This window comes from Pristis pectinata, chromosome 28, assembly GCF_009764475.1.
Source record: "Pristis pectinata isolate sPriPec2 chromosome 28, sPriPec2.1.pri, whole genome shotgun sequence".
In the NCBI taxonomy this organism is placed as follows: Eukaryota; Metazoa; Chordata; class Chondrichthyes; order Rhinopristiformes; family Pristidae; genus Pristis; species Pristis pectinata.
Window position 1 is genome coordinate 31053361 of NC_067432.1, and position 23975 is coordinate 31077335.

At 43.7% G+C, this 23975-nt stretch overlaps 1 protein-coding gene across 3 annotated transcripts in view; it reads left to right on the forward strand.

The window, feature by feature from the left end:
- Positions 1-23975, forward strand: part of LOC127583969 (SHC-transforming protein 1-like) — a 247755-nt gene that overhangs the window by 206067 nt on the left and 17713 nt on the right. For all 3 annotated transcript variants that reach the window (XM_052040440.1, XM_052040438.1, XM_052040441.1), the window contains 5 exons: positions 6729-6780; positions 7301-7430; positions 8191-8368; positions 9618-9690; positions 21668-21808. In XM_052040440.1, the coding sequence (XP_051896400.1) occupies positions 6729-6780; positions 7301-7430; positions 8191-8368; positions 9618-9690; positions 21668-21808 (574 nt within the window). The remainder of the gene's footprint in view (positions 1-6728; positions 6781-7300; positions 7431-8190; positions 8369-9617; positions 9691-21667; positions 21809-23975) is intronic.

Sequence of the window (23975 nt, forward strand, 5' to 3'; positions counted from 1 at the left end):
ATCATAAAGGCAACACCCCCTCCACTCGTACCTGGTCCTCTGTCACGCTTAAAGCATTTGTATCCCAGAACATTTGAGCTGCCGGTCCTGCCCTTCTCTCGGCCACGTTTCTGTTATGGCCACAATATCCCAGTCCCCAGAGACAATCCACGCCCTCAGTTTGTCCGCCCTACCTGTTAAGCTACGTGCATTGAAATAGATGCAACTTAAAGCAGTGGTCCTGTCTGCCCTGTCGCTGTGAACATGACCACCCTGATTGCTTACACTCTGCACCCATTGGTTGCTGCACCTACCCCTGTCATCTCACTGACTTCACTCTCTCGAGTCCCACCCCCCAGCCAATCTAGTTTACACCCACCCTGGTGGCAAAAGCAAATTTCCCGCTCAGATATTGATCCCTCTCTGGTTGAAGTTCATCCCGTCCCTCTTGTACGGGTCGCCTCTACCCCAGAAGAGATCATAATGATCCAAGAACCTGAATCCCTGCCCCCCTGCACCAACTCCTCAGCCACAAATTCATCTGGCTTGTCCTTCTATTGCTGGACTCACTGGTACGTGGCACCGGGAGTGATCCGGAGATCACTCCCCTCAAGTTCTGGCTTCTTAACTTCTTACCGAACTCCCTGTACTCATTCTGCAGGACCTCATCTCTTGTTCGACCTGTGTCATTTGCACCAACAACACCTGGCTGTTCGCCCTCCTCCTCGAGAATGTTCTGCAACTGCTCAGAGACGTTCTTGACCCTGGCACCCGGGAGGCAACACACCATCCTGGCATCTCTTGTGCGGCCACAGAATCCCCTGTCTGTCCCTCTGACCATCGAGTCTCCTATCACTATCGCCCTGGCTGACTGCACCCTTTCCCTCTGAACCTCAGAGCCGGTCCCAGTGCCAGAGACCTGATGACTGCTGCCAGCCCCTGAAGGAACATCCCCCTCAACAGTATCCAAAGTGAGGGGAATGGCCACAGGGGATCCCTGCATTGACTGCTTTACTTCTCCTGGTGGTCACCCATCTCTCTGAAGCCTGTGCCTCACTAAAACCCTCATCTGTGAAAGCCTCAGCCTCCCGGATGATCCTGAGTATGTCCAACTGCACCTCCAGTTCCTTGACCCAGACCATCAGGACCTGCAGCTGGGTGCACTTCCCACAGACGTTGTCATCAGGGAGACCATGAGGTTCCCTGACTTCCCACATCTTACAGAAGGAACATTCCACTGCCCTGACTGCCATCCTGACTGCAGTGAATCAAGGACTATGGGTCAACAACAAAATAAAACTTTAGCTGTTTTTACCTGTGCCTTCTCACTGAAGCCTTTTTATAGATCTGCTCTCACTCCCAACACCTGAGGCCACTCCACCCTGCACGCCGAAGCCAGATGGAAAGTTGAGCAGAGTGTTGGCAGATGGAACTTAATCTGGATCAGTGCAAAGTGATGGACTTTTGTAGGTCAAATAGGGGTCAGACATATACAATCAATGGTAGGGCACTAAGGAATGTTGAGGAACTGACAGACCTTGGAGTTCAAGTCCATGCATTAAGGTTACTCTTAATATATCTGTCAAATCTCTTGGGATGTCTGGCAGATGTATCTCATGCCCTATTTTTGCCCTCCTGATGTTCCTCCTAAGTGTACTCCTACACGTATCATACTGGTCGAGGGATTCACTTGTTCCTGACTACCTCAACCTAACATATACCTTCTTTTTCCTGACTAGAGTCTCAATCCATATAAATCATTCCAGGTAGAGGTTAATTTTTTTTTGCTGAAGCACTTTATTCTGCATTCTGTTATTGTTTTCCTCTGTACTACTTCAGAGCACTCTTGTAACAAGATGATCTGTATGGATGCTGTGCACAATGAAGGTTTTCACTGTACTCGCTACATGAAACAATAAGAAACCAATTTACCAATAACAGTAATAAGGGCAATAATCAATGCAGTTAGTTTGTTGGGATACTGCAGTGGGGATATGATGTTTTTGGACTACTAATCAATCTATACTCAATGAGGCCACAGCACTTGCTGCTGGAGTCACTCTGGCCAGATTGAGTATAGATGAAACACTCTTTTCCCTGAAGAGTCTTGATGAAGCAGACAGTTTTTTTTTATAGTTGGATAGTTTCATGGTCACTATTACTTGAACTAATATTGTTTCTTCTCAATTTCAGATTGTGTAAGTAAATCAAATTTAAATATCTCAGCTATCAGTGTGGCATTTATTGAACATGTTAGAACAGACCATTGATTAGTAGTCCAAAAACTTCATATCCCCACAACAGTATCCCAACGAATGAATTAAGCAAGACTAGAGAAACAAGGGACTGCAGATGCTGGAATCTACATGAAAAAACAACAAGATGCTGAAGGAACTCAGCAGGTCGGGACCTTTAGAAGGGTCCTGACCCGAAACATTGACCATCTATTTTTCTCCACAGATGCTGCCTGGCCTGCTGAGTTCCTCCAGCATCTTGTTGTTTTTTCATCATTTCATTTTGATTGTCAAAGGAAAGATTTTACAAGTGGTTTGTGTTTTCAAGCACACTTACAGGAACATTTGTTCCAATAAATTTGCTTCAATTGGTCATTTGGTTAATATTACTTGTTATTGTTCATGAATAAAAAATAGAAGATGATGGAAACACTCGATGAGTGAGGTAGCATCTGTGAAGGGAGAAATGGAGTTAACATTTCAAATTGTAAACTCTTGGTCAGAACTGGAAAAGAGAGAAAACATAGAAGTTTTTTAAATTGCAGAGAAGGTGGGAAGAGAAGAATGAACCAAAGGGAATATCTGATAGGGTTGCCATGGGGATAATTATTGAGGAAGGAATGTGGTTGATAAAGGCAGTGAGAGAGGGATAACAAGAGGGAAAGAATTAAGCTTAGGATGAAGACAGTTACAGACAGAAAACACAAGCAAAGTAACATAAAAACTGCAAAACGCAGGGCTGTAAGGACTGGCAACAGGAGAGAGGAACATAGAGCCAGTACAGTGGATGAACGGCCAGTTCTGGTACTGAGACTGCAACCAGCTGGATGCTTCCAGCATCTTCTGGTTTTATTTCAGGTATCCAGCAGCAATGGGTTTTTCTGTCATTTTGATTTATGACTTCTACATCCTCATTTTGCTTTGACAGCATCTACAGTTAGAATATAGAACAGTACGGCACAGGACAGGGCCTTCAGCCCACGACGTTGTGCCAAACTAATTAAACCAATGACTCCTAATTAATCGAATCCCTCTTCCCCGCACATTGACCATATCCCTCCCTTCTCCTCATATTCATGTGCCTATTTAAGAGCCTTTTAAATGCTCCTCTGCCTTCTGCCTCCACCACCACCCCTGGCAGTGCATTCCAGGCCCCCATCACACTCTGTGTAAAAACTTGCCTCACACATCTCCTTTGTAATTTCTCCCCCTCACCTCAAGTACATGCTCTCTGGTCCCAGACATTTCGATCCTGGGAAAAAGATACTAGCTGTTTCACATAATTTTATAAACTTCTATCAAATCTCCCCTCAGCCTCCGCCATTCTAGAGAACACAGCCCCAGCTTGTCCAACCTCTCCTCATAGCACATATCCTCCAAACTATGCAGCATCCTGGTAAACCTCATCTGCACCCTCTCCAGAGCCTCCACATCCTTCCTATAATGAGGTGACCAGAACTGAACACAACACTCTAAATGTGGCCTAACCAGAGTTTTTAAAGCTTTAACAAAGCCTCCTGGCTCTTGACCTCAATGCCTCAACTAATGAAGGCCAGCTCATCATATGCCTTCTTTAACACCTTATCAAACCTGTGCAGCCACTTTTCGGAAGCCATGTATCTAGACCATAAGATCCCACTGTTCATCGACCTGTTAAGGACCCTGCCGTTAAATGTGTACTCTCCCTTTATGTTTTATTTCCCAAAGTGTAGCACCTCACACTTGCCTGGATTAAACTCCATCAGCCATTCCTCCGCCCATATGTTCAACTGATCTATATCCTACTGTATCCTTTGGCAACCTTCTGTGCAATTCACAACACCACCAATCTGTGTCATCTGCAAACTTACTCACCCACTCTACCATACATATCTATATATGACAAACAATAAAGGTCCCAGTACGGATCCCTGTGGAACACCACTAGTCACAGACCTCCATTCAGAATAAGGTCCATCCACCACCACCCTCTGTCTTCAGTGGGCAAGCTAATTTTGGATCTAATCAAATCCCATGCATCCTAATTCTCTGGATGATCTTACCATGTGGGACCTTGTCGAATGCCTTACTAAAATCCACGTATACAACACCACTGCTCTACCTTCATCAATCACCTTCGTCACCTCCTTGAAAAATGCATTTAGGTTAGTCAGACATGATCTGCCCAGCACAAAGCCACGCTAACTGTCCCTGATTAGATCATGCTTCTCCAAATGCTCATAAATCTTATCCCTAAGAATCCTCTCCATTAGTTTCCCTACCACTGACGTGAAACTTACCAGTCTATAATTGCCAGGATTGTCTCTATTTCCCTTCTTGAACATAGGAACAACATTAGCGACCTACCAGTTCTCTGACACCACATCTGTGGCTGGCGAAGACACCAAGATATTGGTCAAGGCCCCAACAATCGCATCTCTCATTTCTCTCAATAACCTGGGGTATATCCCATCAGACCCTGGTGACTCATCCACCTTAATGTTTTTCAAGAGACCTAACAGTATCTCTTCCTAATCTCGAAATACCCTAGCAGCTTAACATGCTAAACTCTGATGTCACAATCCTCTGCATCCTTCATGTTAAATACCAATGCAAAGTGCTCATTTGGGATCTCATCCACATCCTCTGCCTCGAAGCACAACTTTCCTCCTTTATCCCTGAGCAGGCCTACCTTCTCCCTGGTTACCCTCTTGTGTCGAAGGTTTTGGGATTCTCTTTAATCCTATTCGCCAAGGACTTTTCATGACCGCTTCTAGCTCTCCAAAGTCCCTTTTGGCTCCTTTATAGTCCTCAAGCACACTGTATGATTCCAGCTTCCTAAGCCTTACATATGCTTCTTTCTTCTTCTTAACTAAGTTAACTACCTGTCTCATCTTCCAAGGTTCTCATACCTTGCTATCCTTGTCCTTCCCTCTTACTGGAAGAAACCAGTCCTGAACTCTGTGCAACTGATCTGTAAACAACCTCCACATGTCAGAGGTGGATTTGCCCAAATGCACCTCTTCCCAATTAATTCTCCCTAGCTCCTGTCTGATGCCCTAATAATTTGCCCTCCCCCAATTTAATAATTGCCTGCAATGTCCGCTTGTATCCTTATTCATAGGTAACTTAAAGATTAAGGGGTTGTGATCACTGTTTCCCAAGTGTTCACCCATTGAAAGGTCAGTCACCTGACCAGGCTCATTCCCCAGTATAACCTCCCCTCCAGTTGGACTACCCACATACTGCTTCAAGAAACCCACTTGGACAGACCTAACAGATTCTGCTCCATCAAAACCTTTTGCACTAAGGAATTCTCAGTGTATGTTGGGGAAGTTGAAGTCACCCACAATGATAACCCTGTTGTTTTTGCTCGTTTCCATAATCTGCCTGTATATCTGCTCCTCAGTGTCCCTATGGCTATTCGGGGGTCTATAGAATAAACCCATCAGAGTGATGGCACCTTTCTAATTTTTGAGTTCTACCCACATAGACTCAGTCAATGAGCTATTTCTTCCCCTCTGGGTGTAAAACTGTAAAGATGTTATATAAATTGCAGTCATTTATTTATCATCACACACAAATTCTTGTCATTTAGTTTGGTTTTATGTAACTGAAGTGTGCAGTCATTATTTTGAAGCTCCTCTTGTACTCAAAATAATTTCAGAGAGCTCTGAGAATGTACTGGCACGATGAACAGGAGAGGTTTTGTCAGCTGCAGTGTCCTGCTTTGCCATACCATGGTTCCCCTGTGAATCATCATGTCAGCTTTCTCTTTAGATACTGGCAGAGTTGCTATATGTTCCCCAGCCTGATAGTGCCTGAGAGATATGGGAGGGGTGGAGGGGTAGGAGGGGTGGGGAAGAGAGCTGCAATTCCTGAAAAAACTGTGCATGGTTAACCTGGAGTGAAGCAATTCTGGTGTGCACACATTTCTGGGTGTGCACACATTACTGGGTGTGCACACATTTCTGGGTGTGCACACATTTCTGGGTGTGCATATACTTCTGGGTGTGCACACATTACTGGGTGTGCACATACTTCTGGATGTGCACACATTTCTGGGTGTGCACACATTTCTGGGTGTACACATACTTCTGGATGTACACATATTTCTGGTGCGCACACATTACCTGGTATGCATACATTTCTCGGTATGCACTCAGTTCTTGGTGAGCACACACTTCTGGGTGTGCACACATTACAGAGTGTGCACACATTACCTGGTGTGAACACAATTCTGGGTGTGCAAATGTTTCTGGAATTGCACACAATTCTGGATGTGCACTAATTACTGGGTGTGCACACAATTCTGGATGTGCACACATTACTGGGTATGCACACAATACAAAATTTTCACACATTACTGGATGTGCACACATTTCTGGGTGTGCACACAATTCTGGGTGCACACACATTTCTGGGTGTGCACACATTTCTGGGTGTGTGTGCAAACAGCCTCATTGTTTGCGTAGTACTGCAATCATGTTGAACTTTGTGCCACACGTTCTAAGTGTTGACTCTCTTATATTTTAGGACACAAGCAATTACGTTGCCTATGTAGCCAAAGACCCAGTGAATCAAAGAGGTAATAGTTTTTTGGATTATCAGCAATTTCATTTACACTCTGCATTCCAACAATAGATGTAATTGTGCTCATTATGGCCATTAACTCGATTCTTGTCCCTGGATTATAGATTGTCAAATTAGGCAGTTTTCAAACACTATGTTTGTTTCTTGTGCTTATGGAAGAAGCACAACATCAGTAGTGAGGCAGACTGGAGAGTGTGTGATGCTATGACAGAGTATAATCAGGAGCGACACGAAGTCCTGGTCTTTGACCATGATAGACGAGATTATTTCATGATCCTCCTCAATTATCTATATGAACATCAAATATAGAAGTAAATACTGTGAACAAATTAGTGCTTATATTTCATATCTAGGACGAGTATTAAGGCTGTTTCTTAAAACAATATAAAATGAAATATACAGTGCCAATGAGTGCCTAGGTTATGCAAAATGAGTTTTTAACTTCTTAAAACTTCTTCAACAATCATTTCACAGGCAATGAAAGTGAATCTTGTCTTTCTTGCACTCTCTTTTAGCATGCCATATTTTGGAGTGTTTTGATGATTTGGCCCGTTGTGTTATTAACAGCATTGGACAAGCGTTTGAACTTCGCTTTAAACAATACTTGAAGAACCCACATGCAGCAAGTAAACCTCACAATGAGAGGTGAGTGCCCCCCAAGTCTCCATCACCACACAAACACAAATGCTGTATTTAGTATCATGGCACAGCCAACAACCAATGCAGAGATGATTGGGTAACTCTCCTGCAACTCAAGCTTGATTACCTTACTGCTTTGGTGATTGTGACTGATTTTATGTCCTCATTGTTGTTTTCCGTAGAAATGACCACATTTATTGGGAGAGAGTGCTGTGGTTTCTCAATAAAAGCAGGAAACATTGGAAACACTGAGTGGGTCAGGTGATATCTGTGAAACAAGAAATAGAATTAACTTTTCACATTGAAGACCTTTCACCAGAGCTGGGAAAGGGAGAAAACAAGTTAGTTTTAAGTTGCAGAGAAGGTGGGGGAGGACTGGAGTGGGGTGGGGCCGGGGTTCCTAAAGCCTGTAGGAACCTGCCAGGCATTTTCTGCATTTTACATTTTTATTTCAGATTTTTAGTTATTTAATTTTCAATTATTGTTTCTTTCTAAAAAAAAACTCTGATTTTTGAGCAAATTGACAGTTTGTTTTTGGAACAACACACGGTATTGTGAGTCATGGACCTTCTGTCCAATGCACCAGCTGATGCACTGTTGTCAATAGACAATCATTATAGTTGAGGATTTTTAACATTTGTCAAACTGTAATAATCACAATAAACTAATTATATTACAAAACATTTCATGTTGGCCACAAAATTTTCAGAAATGTGATGTAGTTTACAGCTACTTTCCTAATGTCTTTGTTGGTAATTTCATGCAGCAAACCTGCAGGCTTTGCATTGTGGAACGTGGCGAGTGACCAGCAGAACCATGGATACTACAACGAAATCCCAGGTAAACTGGCCTCTCCCACAGGACTGCAAAAAGCAAGAGATAACGAAGATTCGGTGATCCAGAGAAATAGTAATCAAATGATTAAGGATGGAAACATTTCACAGGTTAGCATAATAGAAATGATTTTTACTAATATTCCAATGTGAGAAATACTTAGAGAGTGACATTCTCGAATGAAACATTTATTTTAAAAGGGTCATAATTATTTTTACAGATCCATGGGAAGTCATTTGAAAGATTTTGCATCTTGCATTTCTTTATTTGTAAGTTAGGAAATCCTGTTGAAGAGCCAAGGTCCGTAGTGGAAAGTATCATTAACATTTAAATTATGTAGAACATATAACAAAAGATGAGCAAGTCTTGGGATTTTTAAGGAAGAATGAGTTTGGCAAACATCATGATTTCATTGACTATTCATTGATCCTTGTTTTGATGTGCTGGACCTTGACCTAGTTCCCTGGGTGAAGATAATCATGTGTGGGAGGCTCACTGGCACCAAGTAGGGGCTACCCTGCAAAAGAGGAAAATTCTAACAGTGGTGTTGCAACATTGAATGTACTCGGGCAGCTGGAGGTGTCCTACAGTTCAGTGATCAGACTGGTACTTTAGTTGTTGAGCTGAGCCGATGTTTTCCATTGATTGCACCCATGGTTGCAGTTAGTTGTTGATGCATCGGAGGTACATTATATGACTCACCTACCCAGGACAGATCTGGCGTTGCTCATCACCTTGATTGAGATAAGGATGATTAATGCGTGAATTTGGGAGGGCAGAGCTGAGAGAGTGGTCACAACAAAGCATTCCCTTCAAAACAAATTTCTTTTAAAAGCCCATTGCCTATTGTCCAGCTTCAGCTCATCCACACCCTCCGTCCACCCACCCCCAGTCTCTCAGAGAAAGAGTAAAGCCCTTTTTACCACCACCCACCCTTACCACCATTCAACAGACTGTCACCCACAACCCCAAATTGGGAATCCTTGACCAACACCCCAACCCCTGACCAACCCTTGCCTCCCCCACAACTCACTTTCCCAGGACCAGGGGCCACTTCTGGACATTTTTGATTTTCCGTTGTATGCTCTGCAGTGTGGGAGTGCAGGAAGGAGAGAGTGTAAGTCCTCTGTGGTAGTGGCCACTGCCTTGAGCTTCAGTTTCATGTGGTGTGCCTGAGTGAATGGCCATTGGCACACTGATCGGGAATTGTTTACCTCACCTCCCTGGACAGGATGAATTTAGAGCAATGATGTTTCTGTTGCCTGTGTGAAATACTGTTGGATATAAAGTCCTTTTATTTATTATACTTTTGTTGAAATAGTTGTCCATTCTCTTGATGCTGAGTACATTGCTTTACAGACTGCTCACACATCACCAATCACCATTTATGAAAATTATTCCAATCTACACAACCCAACGTCCACTGGACCAGGTAGGTCACAAATTCATGGAGTTCAACTCTATCAACATTATAAAATATAATTTCATAATTATCTTTGATTAATTTCAGTTTTTATAAATGTGATTTTGTAGGATTAAAAGTTGCATTTTTCTGTAACAAAGGGCTTATGACAAATAATGCAATTTGCAAATAGTAACTGAATAATGCAGAATATTTTAGCTGTTTCTATTGTGGTTGGCTTGTTCCTTTGCATTTCTATGTTTTCTGACTCAAAAATGTGCTGTTTAAAAAAACAAGCATGAATTTTCTGGTTGGTTCAGTATTGAATCCATTACTTAAGAACTCTATTGAAGATCTTTACATCTGTCCTGATGAATTAACATCCCATTACCCCAACTCATATTACTGTCTTCACTCAGCCAATGCTGATCTGCTGAAGGAACTTAGCGAGTCAGGCAGTATCTGTGGGGGGAAGTGAACCGTTGGCGCTCTGGGTCGAGACCTTTCATCTGGACTGGCTTCACTGTCTTCACTGACCTTCCAGTGATCTGTTTCTGAACCTCATTTCTCTCCTTCCTCCTGGTTGAACATTTGCTTTACCTGTTGCCCAGGCTTCTTCCTATCACTTGCTGCTTTCCAATGTCTGTCCCTTCCCTGGAGTCCATGCTGGTTTCTGGACCTGGACCTGTCACACCTGCTGCCTCAGTCACTGACGTCCTGAAATAACCTTACCTTTCCCTCCCATTCTCCATGGTACAATGGAGGTGGGACACGAATAAAACAGAATACAGGAGAAAGAAACTCTCACTCACACCCAGTCTCTTTTATTAAGTCTCCATGTTTTCAGCCAACGGCAGTCTGCCATGGGTACCATAGTGTCAGGGGAAAGGTAATCCAGGGGCAAGACACACAATGCAGAGACACTGAGATATCATGGCATCCCACAACATAAACACTCTGGGGGTCAGCACTAACCAGAAACTTAACCAGACCAGGCACAGAAATCGTGTGGCTAAAGGCAGGGTTAGGTGCAGTGTATTCTGCAGCAAGTGCCTGGCCCTCCAAAGCCTTTCCACCGTGAAAAAGGCATGAAATGTGCTGGAATACTTTCCACTGATTGGATGAGCCTTACAACAGTGGTGGGAAAGTAACTGGAGGGGATTTGGGGAGTCAGGATTTATTTGCATGTGGGAAGGCAAGGACTGATTGTGTCAGCATTAGGGACTAGTTTAGTAAGGTGTTTAATTACTAGATTAATTAGTTTGGCACAACATGGTGGGCTGAAGGGCCTGTTCCCGTGCTGTACTGTTCTATGTTCTATGTTAGTGGTGTAGTGGACAGTGAAGAGGATTGTCTAAGGTTACAACAGGATCCAGATCAACTGGGAAAGTGGACAAAAGAATGACAGATGCAATTGAATTCAGACAAGTGTGAAGTGATGCATTTGGGGAAGTTAGACCAGGGAAGGACCATACACAGTGAATGACCAAGCTCTGGGGAGCGTTGCTGAACTGATAAACCGAGGGGTACAAGTACATAGTTCCCTGAAACTGGTGACACATTTAGACAAGGTGGTGAAGAGGGTGCATGGCATGCTTGCCTTCATTGGCTGGGGACATCATGTTACAGTTGGTTAGACCACACCTGGAATATTCAGTCCTGGTCGCCACACAATAGGAAGGATGTGATTAAGCTGGAGAGGCTGCAGAAAAGATTTACATGGGTGGTGCTGGGACTGGAGGGCTTGAATTACAAGGAGAGACTGGATAGGCTGTGGCTGTTTTCCCTGGAGCAAAGGAGACTGAAGGGTGACTTTAAAGAGATTTGTAACACCATTGGGGGCATAGATAGGGTAGAGAGTCACAGTCTTTCTCCCAGAGTAGGGGAGTCTAAGACTAGAGGACATAAGTTTAAGATGAGAGGGTAAGTATTTAAAGTGGTCCTGGGGGCACATTTTTCACACAGAGGGTGGTGGGTGTGTGGAACGAGCTGCCAGAGGAAGTGGTAGAGGTGGGTACAATTACAACGTATAAAGGACTTTTGAACAGGTGCATGGATAGGAAAGGTTTAGAGGGATATGGGCTTAATGTGGGGAAATGGGACTTGCTCAGAAAGGCACCTTGGTTGGTATGGATGAGTTGGGCTGAAGGGCCTGCTTCCATGCTGTATAACTCAGTGAAGCTATGAGTGCGGTTCCAACAAGTCAAGAGATTCAACACCATACAGCACAAAGACTGGCTTCTTGGTCTCCAGCTGCCTCCCTGAACATTCACTGGTTCACTGTGGTAGCAGCATGTACCATCAGCAAAATGCATGCAGTAACTTGTCAGTGATACTCTGAAAGCAGCTCCCACCCTGTGATCTCTACCACCTAAAGAGTCAAACAGATGCATTGAAATGCCACCAATGACAGCTTCACCTCCAAGTCACCAAATCTTGACAAGGAGATAAATCAAGCAAAAATAATGAGGTAGTGTTCATGGACCATTCAGAAATCTGATGGCAGAGGGGAAGAAGCTGTTCCTGAATCATTTAGTTTGGGTCTTGGCTCCTGTACTTCCTCCCTGATGGTAGTAATGTGAAGAGGGTGTGTCCAGGTGGTGAAGGTCCTGGTAGATGCAGCCTTATTGAGAGTTGTGTCCATGATGGAGCTGGCTGAGTATACAACCTTCTGCAGCCTCTTTCAATCCTGTGCATTGGAGACTCCATACCAGGCGGTGATGCAACCAGTCAGGATGGTCTCCACCACACATTGGTAGAAATTTGCAAGAGTCTTTGGAGACACCAAATCTCCTCAAACTCCTAACGAAGTAGAGCCGCTGGCGTACCATCTTCACGATTGCATCAATGTGTTGGGCCCAGGATAGATCGTCCAAGATGAAGACGCCCAGGAACTTGAAGCTGCTCACCCTTTCCACCGCTGACCCCTCAAGGATTTCACCTAGGAGTACTTTCACCTGGAAGGACTGCAGTGGTTCAGTAAGGCAGCTCACCACCAGCACTTTCTCAAAGCCAGTTAGGGATTGATTTTCAAATCTCATTTGGAAAAAAAAGTGGCACATGGGAATTCCAACCCGAACATCTGTAGAAACCCTGTAGAAACTCTGTAGAACACCCTGACAGCCACTAACGCAGCTGAACCTGTGATCACAGTGGAGGACGTAAGATCAGTCTTCCAGAGAGTGAGCATGAGGAAAGCACCTGGCCCAGATGGTGTCCTGGGCCGTGTGCTCAGATCTTGTGCTGATCAGCTAGCAGAAGTATTTGCGAACATATTCAACCTCTCCCTGCTTCAATCTCAGGTTCCCTCCTCTTTTAAGAAGACCACTGTCATCCTGGTACCAAAGAAAAGCAAGGTAACATGCCTCAATGACTACTGACTCTGACATCCACCATCATGAAGTGCTTTGAGAGGTTGGTCATGGCACGCATCAACTCCAGCCTCCCAGACAACCAGGACCCATTGCAATTCACCTATCGGCGAAACAGATCTACTGCAGATGCCATCTCCCTGGCCCTACACTCAGCTCTGGAGCATCTGGACAGTAAAGACACATACGTTAGACTATTGTTTATTGACTACAGCTCTGCCTTCAATACAATAATTCAAAGCAAGCTTGTCACCAAACTCTGAGACCTAGAGCTCAACAACTCCCTCTGTAACTGGATCCTTGACTTTCTAACAAACAGACCGCAATCAGTGAGGATAGGCAGCAATACCTCCAGCACAATTATTCTCAACACTGGTGCCCCACAAGGCTGCGTCCTCAGCCCTCTACTCTACTCCCTATACACTCATGACTGTGTGGCCAGATTCTGCTCTAACTCCATCTATAAGTTTGCAGATGATACCACCGTTGTAGGCTGTATCTCAAACAGGAAGGAGATAGAGGTCTTAGTGGAATGGTGTCATGACAACAACCTTTCCCTCAATGTCAACCAAACAAAAGAGCTGGTCATTGACTTCAGGAAAGGGGGCGGTGTACATGCACCTGTCTACATCAATGGTGCTGAGGTCGAGAGGATTGAGAGCTTCAAGTTCCTGGGTGTGAACATCACCAACAGCCTGTCCTGGTCAAATCACGTAAATGCCATGGCCAAGAAAGCTCACCAGCGCCTCTACTTCCTCAGGAGGCTAAAGAAATTTGGTTTGTCCCCTTTGACTCTCACCAATTTTTACTGATGCACCATAGAAAGCATCCTATCTGGATGTATCACAGCTTGGTACGGCAACTTCTCTGCCCAGGACCACAAGAAGCTGCAGAGAGCTGTGGACACAGCCCAGCGCATCACGGACACCAGCCTCCCCTCCTCGGACTATGTCTTTACCTCTCGTTGTCTTGGGGTAGCAGCCAACATAATCAAAGACCCCACCCACCCAGGACATTCTCTCTTCTCTCCTTTTCCATCGGGTAGAAGATACAGGTGCCTGAGGGCACGTACCACCAGACTTAAGGACAGCTTCTACCCCACTGTGTTAAGACTATTGAATGGTTCCCTTATACAATGAGATGGACTATGACCTCACGATCTACCTTGTTGTGACCTTGCACCTTATTGCACTGCACTTTCTCTGTAGCTGTGACACTTTACTTTGTACTGTTACTGTTCTTACCTGTACTGCATCAATGCACTTTGTACTAACTCAATGTAACTGCACTGTGTAATGAATTGACCTGTTTATAAGACAAGCTTTTCACTGTACCTCGGTACATGTGACAATAATAAACCAATACCAATACCAATACAAAGAAATGTAACAGTAAATGTGGTCTAATGGTGAGCATGGAACAACCTGATTATCATAAAAACACATTGGGTCTGAAGTCTTGTGTCTGTTGGGGAAGGAAATCAGCTGTCCTCCTCTTTATATAACTCTGCACACACTGTTGGGAATGAACGTTAACTGCTTTCTAATCAGGATTTTTCTTTGCCCATCATTTCACCCTTGCCTTCCAGAAAACAACTTCATTCCTACAGTCCACCCTGTTTAGAACATTGTTCATTGTGCCCACTGTTTGGCAGATCCAACTCTTCCCCACTCAGTCAACCTCCTCTGCATCACCTCTCCTCACCCTCACTCTCCCTCATCTCCACATTTCTCCACTTTCCCTGGACTTCTGCCCCACACCAACCTGACTGCCTTCAGTCCGTTCCCCAACCTCTCAAACTTGAAACACAAAATAAATTAGCTGCTTCCTCATTTGAAATGAATTACAAATATTTCTAAGAGATATGGAAATCTTCCCAACTCTTTGCTCTATGTGATCTCCATCCTCTGAAGTTAAAGGTCACAGCTCTAAATGTCAATATCCTCTGTTTCCTTTGTAAAAGGTTTTCGACTGTAACTGAGAGAGAGAGGGAGAGAATGAAAGTGGGACTATTCTCTGCAGATTCTTCCTGAAAGTGATGAGAAAGGCTCATGTCAAGAAAATTATTTGCACAGAATGTTTCACTTTAGAAAGATAAACAGCTGGCACACTCTGGCCTGGCCACTTTATTCTGAAGCCATTTGTCCTTCCTGTTGCTCACTGTCACAGATTGTGGCAGTGTTCGTTTGTGCCTGCACACTGCACAACTGGTTTTTAATGGAAAGTAGTTTAAAAAATTAAAATAGAAACTGTTGGATATGGTCAGTGGGCCAAGCAGTGTTCAATGAGAAACAGTTCATGTTTTGGATCCATGACATTTCATTGGAGACATGAAATCTATACACTGTTTGAATGATGCAATTTTCCAGCACTTTCTGTACTTTGCAGATTTCCAGCTTCTGCGGTCTTTTGGTTTTGCCCATGAAGTAACATTTATTTCATTTTAGTTTGTCTGATGTTTAACTGGCAGCTTCACTTTATGGAACAGCTCAACGGAAATATAACTGAGGAGTTCAAAGGTTTGAGGGGTTTCCATGGAATATAACATGGAGAGAGATCTAACATGTAGAGAGGCTCTGAGGAAGGAGAAGCAGAGTACAGGGTATAAAAGTAGAAAGGTGGATGGACTAAAGTGCATTTACTTGAATGCAAGAAGTATCAGGAATAAGGGTGATGAACTGAAAGCTTGGATAAGTACGTGGGACTATGATATTGTGGCTCTTGCAGAGACTTGGCTGTCACCTGGGCAGGAATGGTTACTGAACATTCCTGGATTTCGGTGTTTTAAAAGGGATGGGGGGGGGGAGAAGAGGAGAAGGGGTGGCGATACTGGTCAGGGATGCTATCACAGCTACAGAAAGGGTGAATAATGTAGAAGGATCATCTCTCAAGTCAATATGGGTGGAAGTTAGGAAGAAGAAAGGAGCAGTTACTCTCTGGGAGTGTTCTATAGGCCTCCTGGTAGCAGCAGGGATACTGAGGAGCAGATTGGGAGGCAGATTTTGGAAAGATGCAAGAATAACAGGGTTGTTATCATGGGAGGCTTCAACTTCCCAAACATTGATTGGCACCTGCTTAGTACCAAAGGTTTAGATGGAGCAGAGTTTGTTAAGTGTGCCCAGGACAGATTCCTGTCACAGTATGTTGACAGGCCAACTGGAGGGAATGCCATATTAGATCTAGTATTAGGTAATGAACCAGGTCAGGTGACAGATCTCTCGGTGGGTGAGCATTTGGGGGACAGTGAGCACCACTCCCTAACCTTCAGCATTGTCATGGATAAGGATAGGAGCAGAGAGGACAGGAAGATACTTAATTGGGGAAGGGCAAATTATGAAGCTATAAGGCTAGGACTTGCGAGTGTAAATTGGGATGACATTTTCGAAGGGAAATGTACTATGGGAATGTGGTCATTGTTCAGGGATCTCTTGCAGAATGTTAGGGATAAATTTGTCCCAGTGAGGCAGAGAAAGAATGGCAGGGTGAAGGAACCATGGGTGACAGGGGAGGTGGAACAACTAGTTAGGAAGAAGAAGGTAACATACATAGGGTGTAGGCAGCAAGGAACAGATAGGTCTCATGAGGAATAAAGGGTAGCAAGGAAGGAACTTAAGAAGGGGCTGAGGAGAGCAAGAAGGGGACATGAAAAGGCCTTGGCGAGTTCGGTTAAGGAAAATCCCAAGGCTTTTTTCACTTATGTGAAGAACAGAAGGATGACAAGAGTGAAGATCGGACCGATTAGAGACAAAGGTGGGAGGATGTGTCTGGAAGCTGTGGAAGTGGGTGAGGTTCTCAATGAATACTTCTCTTCAGTATTCACCAAGGAGAGGGGCCTTGATGACGCTGAGGACAGTGTTGGTAAGGTTAATGTTCTAGAGCATGTAGATATCAAGAGAGAGGATGTGTTGGAGTTGTTAGAAAATATTAGGACAGACAAGTCCCCGGGGCCTGACGAGGGCCCTGGGCTGCTCCACAAAGTGAGGGAGGAGATTGCTGAACCATTGGCTAGGATCTTTGAGTCCTTGTTGTCTACAGGAGTGGTACCGGAGGATTGGAGGGTGGCAAATGTTGTCCCCTTATTCAAAAAAGGTAATAGGGATAGTCCAGGGAATTACAAACCAGTGAGCCTTACACCTGTGGTGTGCAAGCTGTTGGAAAAGATTCTTAGAGATAGGATCTATGAGCATTTGGAGAACCATGGATTGATTAGGGACAGCCAGCATGGCTTTGTGTAGGGAAGATCATGTCTCACAAGCCTGATAGGGTTCTTTGACCAGGAAGATTGATGAGGGTAGTGCAGTAGATGTGGTCTACATGGATTTTAGTAAAACATTTGACAAAGTTCCACATGGTAGGCTTCTTCAGAAGGTCAGAGGGCATGGGATCCAGGGAGGCTTGGCCATGTGGATTCAAAATTGGCTTGCATGTAGAAAGCAGAGGGTTGTGGTGGAGGGAGTGCATTCAGATTGGAGGGCTGTGACTAGCGGTGTCCCACAAGGATTGGTTCTGGGACATCTACTTTTCACGATACTTATTAATGACTTGGATGAGGGAGTAGAAGGGTGGGTTAGCAAGTTTGCAGAAGACACAAAGATAGGTGGTGTTGTGGATAATGTAGAGGACTGTCAAAGCTCGCAGAGGGACATTGATAGGATGCAGAGGTGGGCTGAGAAGTGGCAGATGGAGTTCAATCTGGAGAAGTGTGAGGTGGTACACTTTGGAAGGACAAACTCCAAGGCAGAGTACAAGGTTAATGGCAGGATTCTGGGTAGTGTGGAGGAGCAGAGGGATCTGGGGTTCATATCCACAGATCACTGAAAGTTGCCTTACAGGTGGGTAGGGTAGTTAAGAAAGTTTATGTGATGTTAGCTTTCATAAGTCGTGGAGTCGAGTTTAAGAGCCACAAAACTCTGGTTAGACCACACTTGGAGTACTGTGTCCAGTTCTGGTTGCCTCATTATAGGAAGGATGTGGAAGTGTTGGAAAGGGTGCAGAGGAGATTTACCATGATGTTGCCTGGTTTGGAGAGTATGGATTATGAGGGGAGACTAAAGGAGCTAGGGCTTTACTCATTTGAGAGAAGGAGGATGAGGGGAGACATGATAGAGGTGTACAAAATATTAAGAGGAATAGATAGAGTGGACAGCCAGCGCCTCTTTCCCAGGGCACCAATGCTCAATACAAGAGGGCATGGCTTTAAAGTAATGGGTGGGAAGTTCAAGGGAGAGAGCAGAGGGAGGTTTTATACCCAGGGAGTGGTTGGTGCACTGCCTGAGGTAGTGGTGGAGGCAGGTACGTTTGTCAAATTCAAGAGATTGTTAGATAAGCATATGGAGGAATTTAAAATAGGGGGATATGTGGGAGAAAGGGGTTAGATAATCTTAGGTGTGGTTTAAAGGTCGGCACAACATGGTGGGCCAAAGGTCCTGTATTGTGCTGTACTGTTCTATGGTTTCTATGGTATAACAAGTGGAGAATAGGGACCAGTTGGTGACCAGAGAATTTAGACAGAAAATAATCCAGAGGGAAGATGAAGAAAAATATTTACATTGGCTCCCATTTAAGGCATACCTCAAATTTAAAGGCATCAGCCTAGTTTTCATTTACAATGCTTTCCCCCCACAGGTGCTACACAAGCTGCTCAGTTCCTCCAGCTGATTGTTTGTTACCCCAGATCCAGCATCTGCCATCTCTTGTGCCTCCAGCCTAGATTTTATGTGTTTCTGTGGTTTCACCCCAGCTTCTATTTTCGCAGTCCGCTCTAGCCCTTCAGGACCTCTGCACCCTTCCACTTTGGTACACCTGATGATATTTGATCCTAGTCACTCCGTCATTGAGGGCCACACCCTCAGTTGCCTGGTCCCTGTGTTCTGGACCCCCCCCCCCCCCCCATGATCAAACTTTCAGTTACTTGTTGCAATGTCTCCTTATATAGTTCAGAGTTAGGTTTTATGCTCTGTGAACCCCATTGGGGTATTTTTATGGAGTCAAATGTTAAATCTGTTGTATAAATGTTGATTATTGAGTTACAATCTGGGATGTACTGCTTGAGAGGGCAATGAGTTTTCAAAGGTTTTTCTTAATAAATATATTTATTAAATACAAAAGTAGGGAGGTTATGCTTCAGTTATGTAGCGCATCATTGAGGTCAAACCTGGAGTACTGAGTGCAGTATTGGTCTCTATATTTTAAGGATGTTAATTCTTTGGATGGGGTTCAAAAAGATTTACTGGACTGATACCTGGAATAGGCAAGTTGTCTTATGAGGCAAGGTCAGGCAGTCTTAGGTTGTACCTTGACTGCAATGTACAAAATGCTGAGGGGGCTTGACCGGGTGGATGATTCCTCTTGCACGAGAATCTAGCTGTCACTGTTTAATAAAGAGGTGTTCTCCATGGAGGATGAGAGAGCTAAGATGACATTTTTCTCACAGAGGTTTGCAAAAGCCTGGATCTCTCTTCTTCAAGGGTTTCAGAGTCACTGAATATTTTTAGGCAGAGGTTGTTAGATTGTTGAGAAAGGTTCCTGTGGGTAGGTTGGAATGCAGCGTTGAAGTTACAGTTGGATCAGCAATGATCTTATCAAAGGGAGGAGCAGGTTTGAGGGGTCAAATGGCCTCCACCTGATCCTAATTCACTTACTGGTATGTTAATTTTCCTGTGTGGATATTGTTGGCGAGGCCAGCATTTATTGTCCATCCCCAACTCTCCGTGAGGGCGAGCTGCCTTCTTGAACTGCTGCAGTCTTCCTGGTGAAGGTCCCACATTGCTGCTAGGGAGGGAGTTCCAGGATTTAGACCTAGTGATGATGAATGAGCGGCGATATATTTCCAAGTCCGTGTGCAGGTGAAGCCCTTGTCTCTGGTGGTAGAGGTGACGGGGCAAAGTAGCCCATGCAAGTAACTGCAGTGCATTGTGCAGATGCTGCACACTGTGGCCTCTGTGCTCCTTTGGAGGAGGGAATAAACATTTATACTGGTGGATGGCTGCCAGTCAAGCAGGTGTTGAGCTTCTTAGGAGTTGTTGGTGCTGCATGGGTGGTTCAGTGGTGCAGCTAGCAGAGCCACTGCCTCATAACTCCCATTCAATCCTGCTGTCTGTGTGGAGTTTGAATGTTCTCCCCATATCTTTGTTCAGTTCCTCCGGGTGCTCCAATTTCCTCCCATGTCCCAAAGATTTGCAGGTCGGTAGGTTAAATGTCTGCTGTAAATTGCCTCTAGTAAGTCAGTGGTGGGGGTGCTGGGGAGAATGTGGTGAGAATAAAGCATGAGATTAATATTGGATTAGTGTGACTGGTTGGCAGGGACTCAATGGGCCGAATGATCTGTTTCCCTGCTGTGTGACTCTGTGACTCTATAAATGTTAAATGGTGGCAGAATTTGGCTTTCATTTATCACAGATATAGGATGTTTTATTTCAAGATATAATCTTAATTGTTCAATTAAAGTCCCTAAACTCATGCTTTTCATGGCTTTGATAATACTTTTACACTATACTCTCAATCCCAGTAACTTCCAATAATAGCTTCCCCAGAGGGTTTAGGCACAACACCTGAATAATGGGGAAAAGGGAAGAGGTAGCAAGCGGCAAACAGCATCGTGGTTACAAACCATATTTAGGATTCTCAGGCAATTGAACTGATGCTCAAACTAATCTCATTAACAGCCAGCAGCAGCATTGACCTGTATTGTTAATGTATTGCTAATGCATGGAAATAGGCCCTTCGGCCCAACTCATCCATGTCAACAAAGGGATCTACCTGATCTATTCCCATTTGCTTGCATTTGGCCCATATCCCTCTAAACCTTTCCTGTCCATGACCAAATGTTACCTGTCCAAATGTCTTTTAAACACTAACCTCCTCTGGCAGCTTGTTCCATACACCCACCGTCCTCTGTGTGAAAAACCTGCCCCTCAGGTCCCCTTTAAATCTTTCCCTTTTCATCTTAAACCTAAACCCTCTAGTTTTAGACTCACCTACCCTGGGGAAAAGGCAGTGAACATCCACCTTTTCTCATTTTACTTGCCTGACATTCTCATTAAATCCCATCAGATTCGAGCCCTTACTCACATTCTAGGGGCAATTTACAGCAGCCAATTAACCTTCCAACCATTTAAGATGCTCCGTAAAACAAACCCCTGACTGTGCCTTTGTTCACCTGCCCAAATATTTCCTCATGTTATGATAACCCTTTGTTTCATGATGCTCCTGGGAAGCATCGTCAGATTTTTGTTGCGTTTGCCCACTGCATCTGGAACCTTTGTGTCTGGTCATTTTTTATTTCTGATTACAGAGTCTGAGATGTGATAACACACATTAGATACAAATGTTTTGTTTTCAAAATAATACTGTTAGATCTCATTAACTTTAATCTGGCTGGAGCTTCATTGGAACAGAAATGTTATATGAAATTCTGTACGTTTAACAGCAGCATCCATATTTATCATATAGATTTAAGTAATGATTTATCATATAGATTTAAATAACTGTCTTAAACTTGCTCATTGTTTGAAACTAAGAAACATAGTATCCAAGTTTGCAATTGTTTTCAAAGCACAACTGAAATGAATTTATAATTAATGGTTTTAGACTACTGATCGCCAGACTTTCAATAATTAAGAAAACTGTTCTTCCAGGCAAAATTATAAGCCCCTCTGATCTTTTTGATGATCCATCTTACATGAACACCCAGAATCCAGTGAATCCCCATTCTTCCAACATGATGGGAGTGTCAGGACAGGGATCTGCTAACGTGCACAGAGATATGTATAATGCAAGTAAGTTTATTCAAAGATCAAGAGATTATTGATGTTCACTATAGAATTGATGTTCATTGTCACACTTCCCACAATTTCAAAAGCATTTTACTTTGTTGCATGTCAATAATTTAGAATCTGACTTCAGAAAATGTAAAACATATGAATGACATGAAGCTTTTTGACTTATTTCCCTCCATTTACCTCAATCAAGCACTGCAGCCATGTCTTTGAAGTTGACTTGAAAAAAAAGCTTGCTCTTTCTTAAATGCAGTCAAGAGACCTCATGTAGCCAATACATTTCAGCAAATCAGGATCTATCCAGAACCACTGTTCACTGGTAAATGTTCTTTACAAATGCTCATGCAGTTCTTAAATATTTCCAATGTTTTCTTTTGCACGTAAAAATCTTTCAACTTTGGAGAAGAGAGGTGGGTGGGTGGGCTGCCTGTCCTAAGATCCACCCAATGTAAAAAAGCAATCAGTGGGGTGTGTCATGGAGACTGAATCTGTGACTGCGAAGTTGAGGATACAGTTATTCTGTGTCTGCAAAAGTCAGACTAGTCTTATAGCTGGCCAAGAACTCGATCACAGAACAAACAAGGTTAAGTAGGAGAGAGGAAAAGGAGAAATTTAGATCAATTTACCTCTTTAAAGGGCTATGTGCTCCAGAACAAAGATTGTTTTGATGATGGTATTAATTCTTAATAAGGTTTCAGCAGTTCTTGAACCCTACTTAGAGGTATGTTGTGAGGGAACTCCTAGGAGAAGACTTTGCATGGAATTTGTTGGTTAGGTGAAATCTATTGCAGTCAACTTAGTGGTTCTGTGTTGGCTGAAATTACCCTTTTTGTTCCTGGAACAATTTAATTTAATTGGTTCAGCTGGGCACTGCTGCATGCCTTCATTGGAGCTGGAACCAGGATCTGGAAACTTGCAAGCCATGGTTCAGGTGTCAATAGTCCAGCTGGCAGTTAGACTTTTCAAAAATCTGCCTTGCAAAGTGATTGTGATCAATTGATGTACAATCCTTGGGAGTGGTCATTTAAACTTAAAGTCTATCTGTTCTCTAAATCAACTCTGCAAATGCCCGTGTCAATGATGGAGGTTAGTGATACATTGTTTAATTATTGCTGCTTATTAATGCCTCACCAAGGTAAGAATGTCTGTACCTGTGCTTGGCTACATTAAGTTCCCAATGTCATTCTGGGCAGAAAATTCCATAAATTGTAGAAGCCATGGGGAGACATCTCCCAGCTCAATCCACCTCACCTTTGATATACACAAAATTACATAGATTAAGAACATAGGGTTAACTGACAGCAAATGTGTGAAAATCTAATCAACATTTCAGAGCCACACAACACAGAAATAGGCCCTTTTGCCCACAACGTCCATGCCAACCTGTTTGCCCATCTACACTGATCACATTTGCCTGCAATAGGACTGTATCCTTCTAAGCCTTGTCTGCTTAAGTGCCTGCCTAAATAACAAGCCAATTTTCATGTCATCTGTAAAGTTAGAGATCACATCTCCTACATCCACATCCAACTCACTGATATATACCAAACAGTGGTACACCACTAGCCATAGACTTCGAGTCAGGAAAACATCCTTCCACCACTACACTCTGCCTCCTATCACAAACCAATTATGGATTCATTTAGCCAGCTCATCCTGAATCCCACGTAGCTCAAACTTCTGGTCCAGCCTATCACAGGGGACTTTGTCAAATGCTTTACTAAAGTCCATACAGACAACATGGACCACCTGCCTTTATGATATCACATAGAGTCAAAAGCCATACAGCACAGAAACAGGCCCTTCAGCCCAACTGGTCCATGCCGGCATAGATTCCCACCTAAGCCAGTCCCATTTGCCCTTGTTTGGCCCATTTCCCTCTAAACCTTTCCTATCCATGCACCTGTTCAAGTGCCTTTTAAATGTTGTTAATGTACCTGTACAAGGATGTACATCCTGAAAAAACTCAACCAAATTAGTGATACAGGATTTCCCCCTCACAAATCCATGCTGATTATCCTAATCAGTCCCTGCCTTTCCGAATGAACATAAATCCTGTCCCTTAGAATTTTCTCCAATAATTTCCCTACCACTGATGTGAGGCTCACTGACCTGCAGTTCCTCAGCTTATCCCTGCCACCCTTCTTAAATAAAGGAACAATATTAG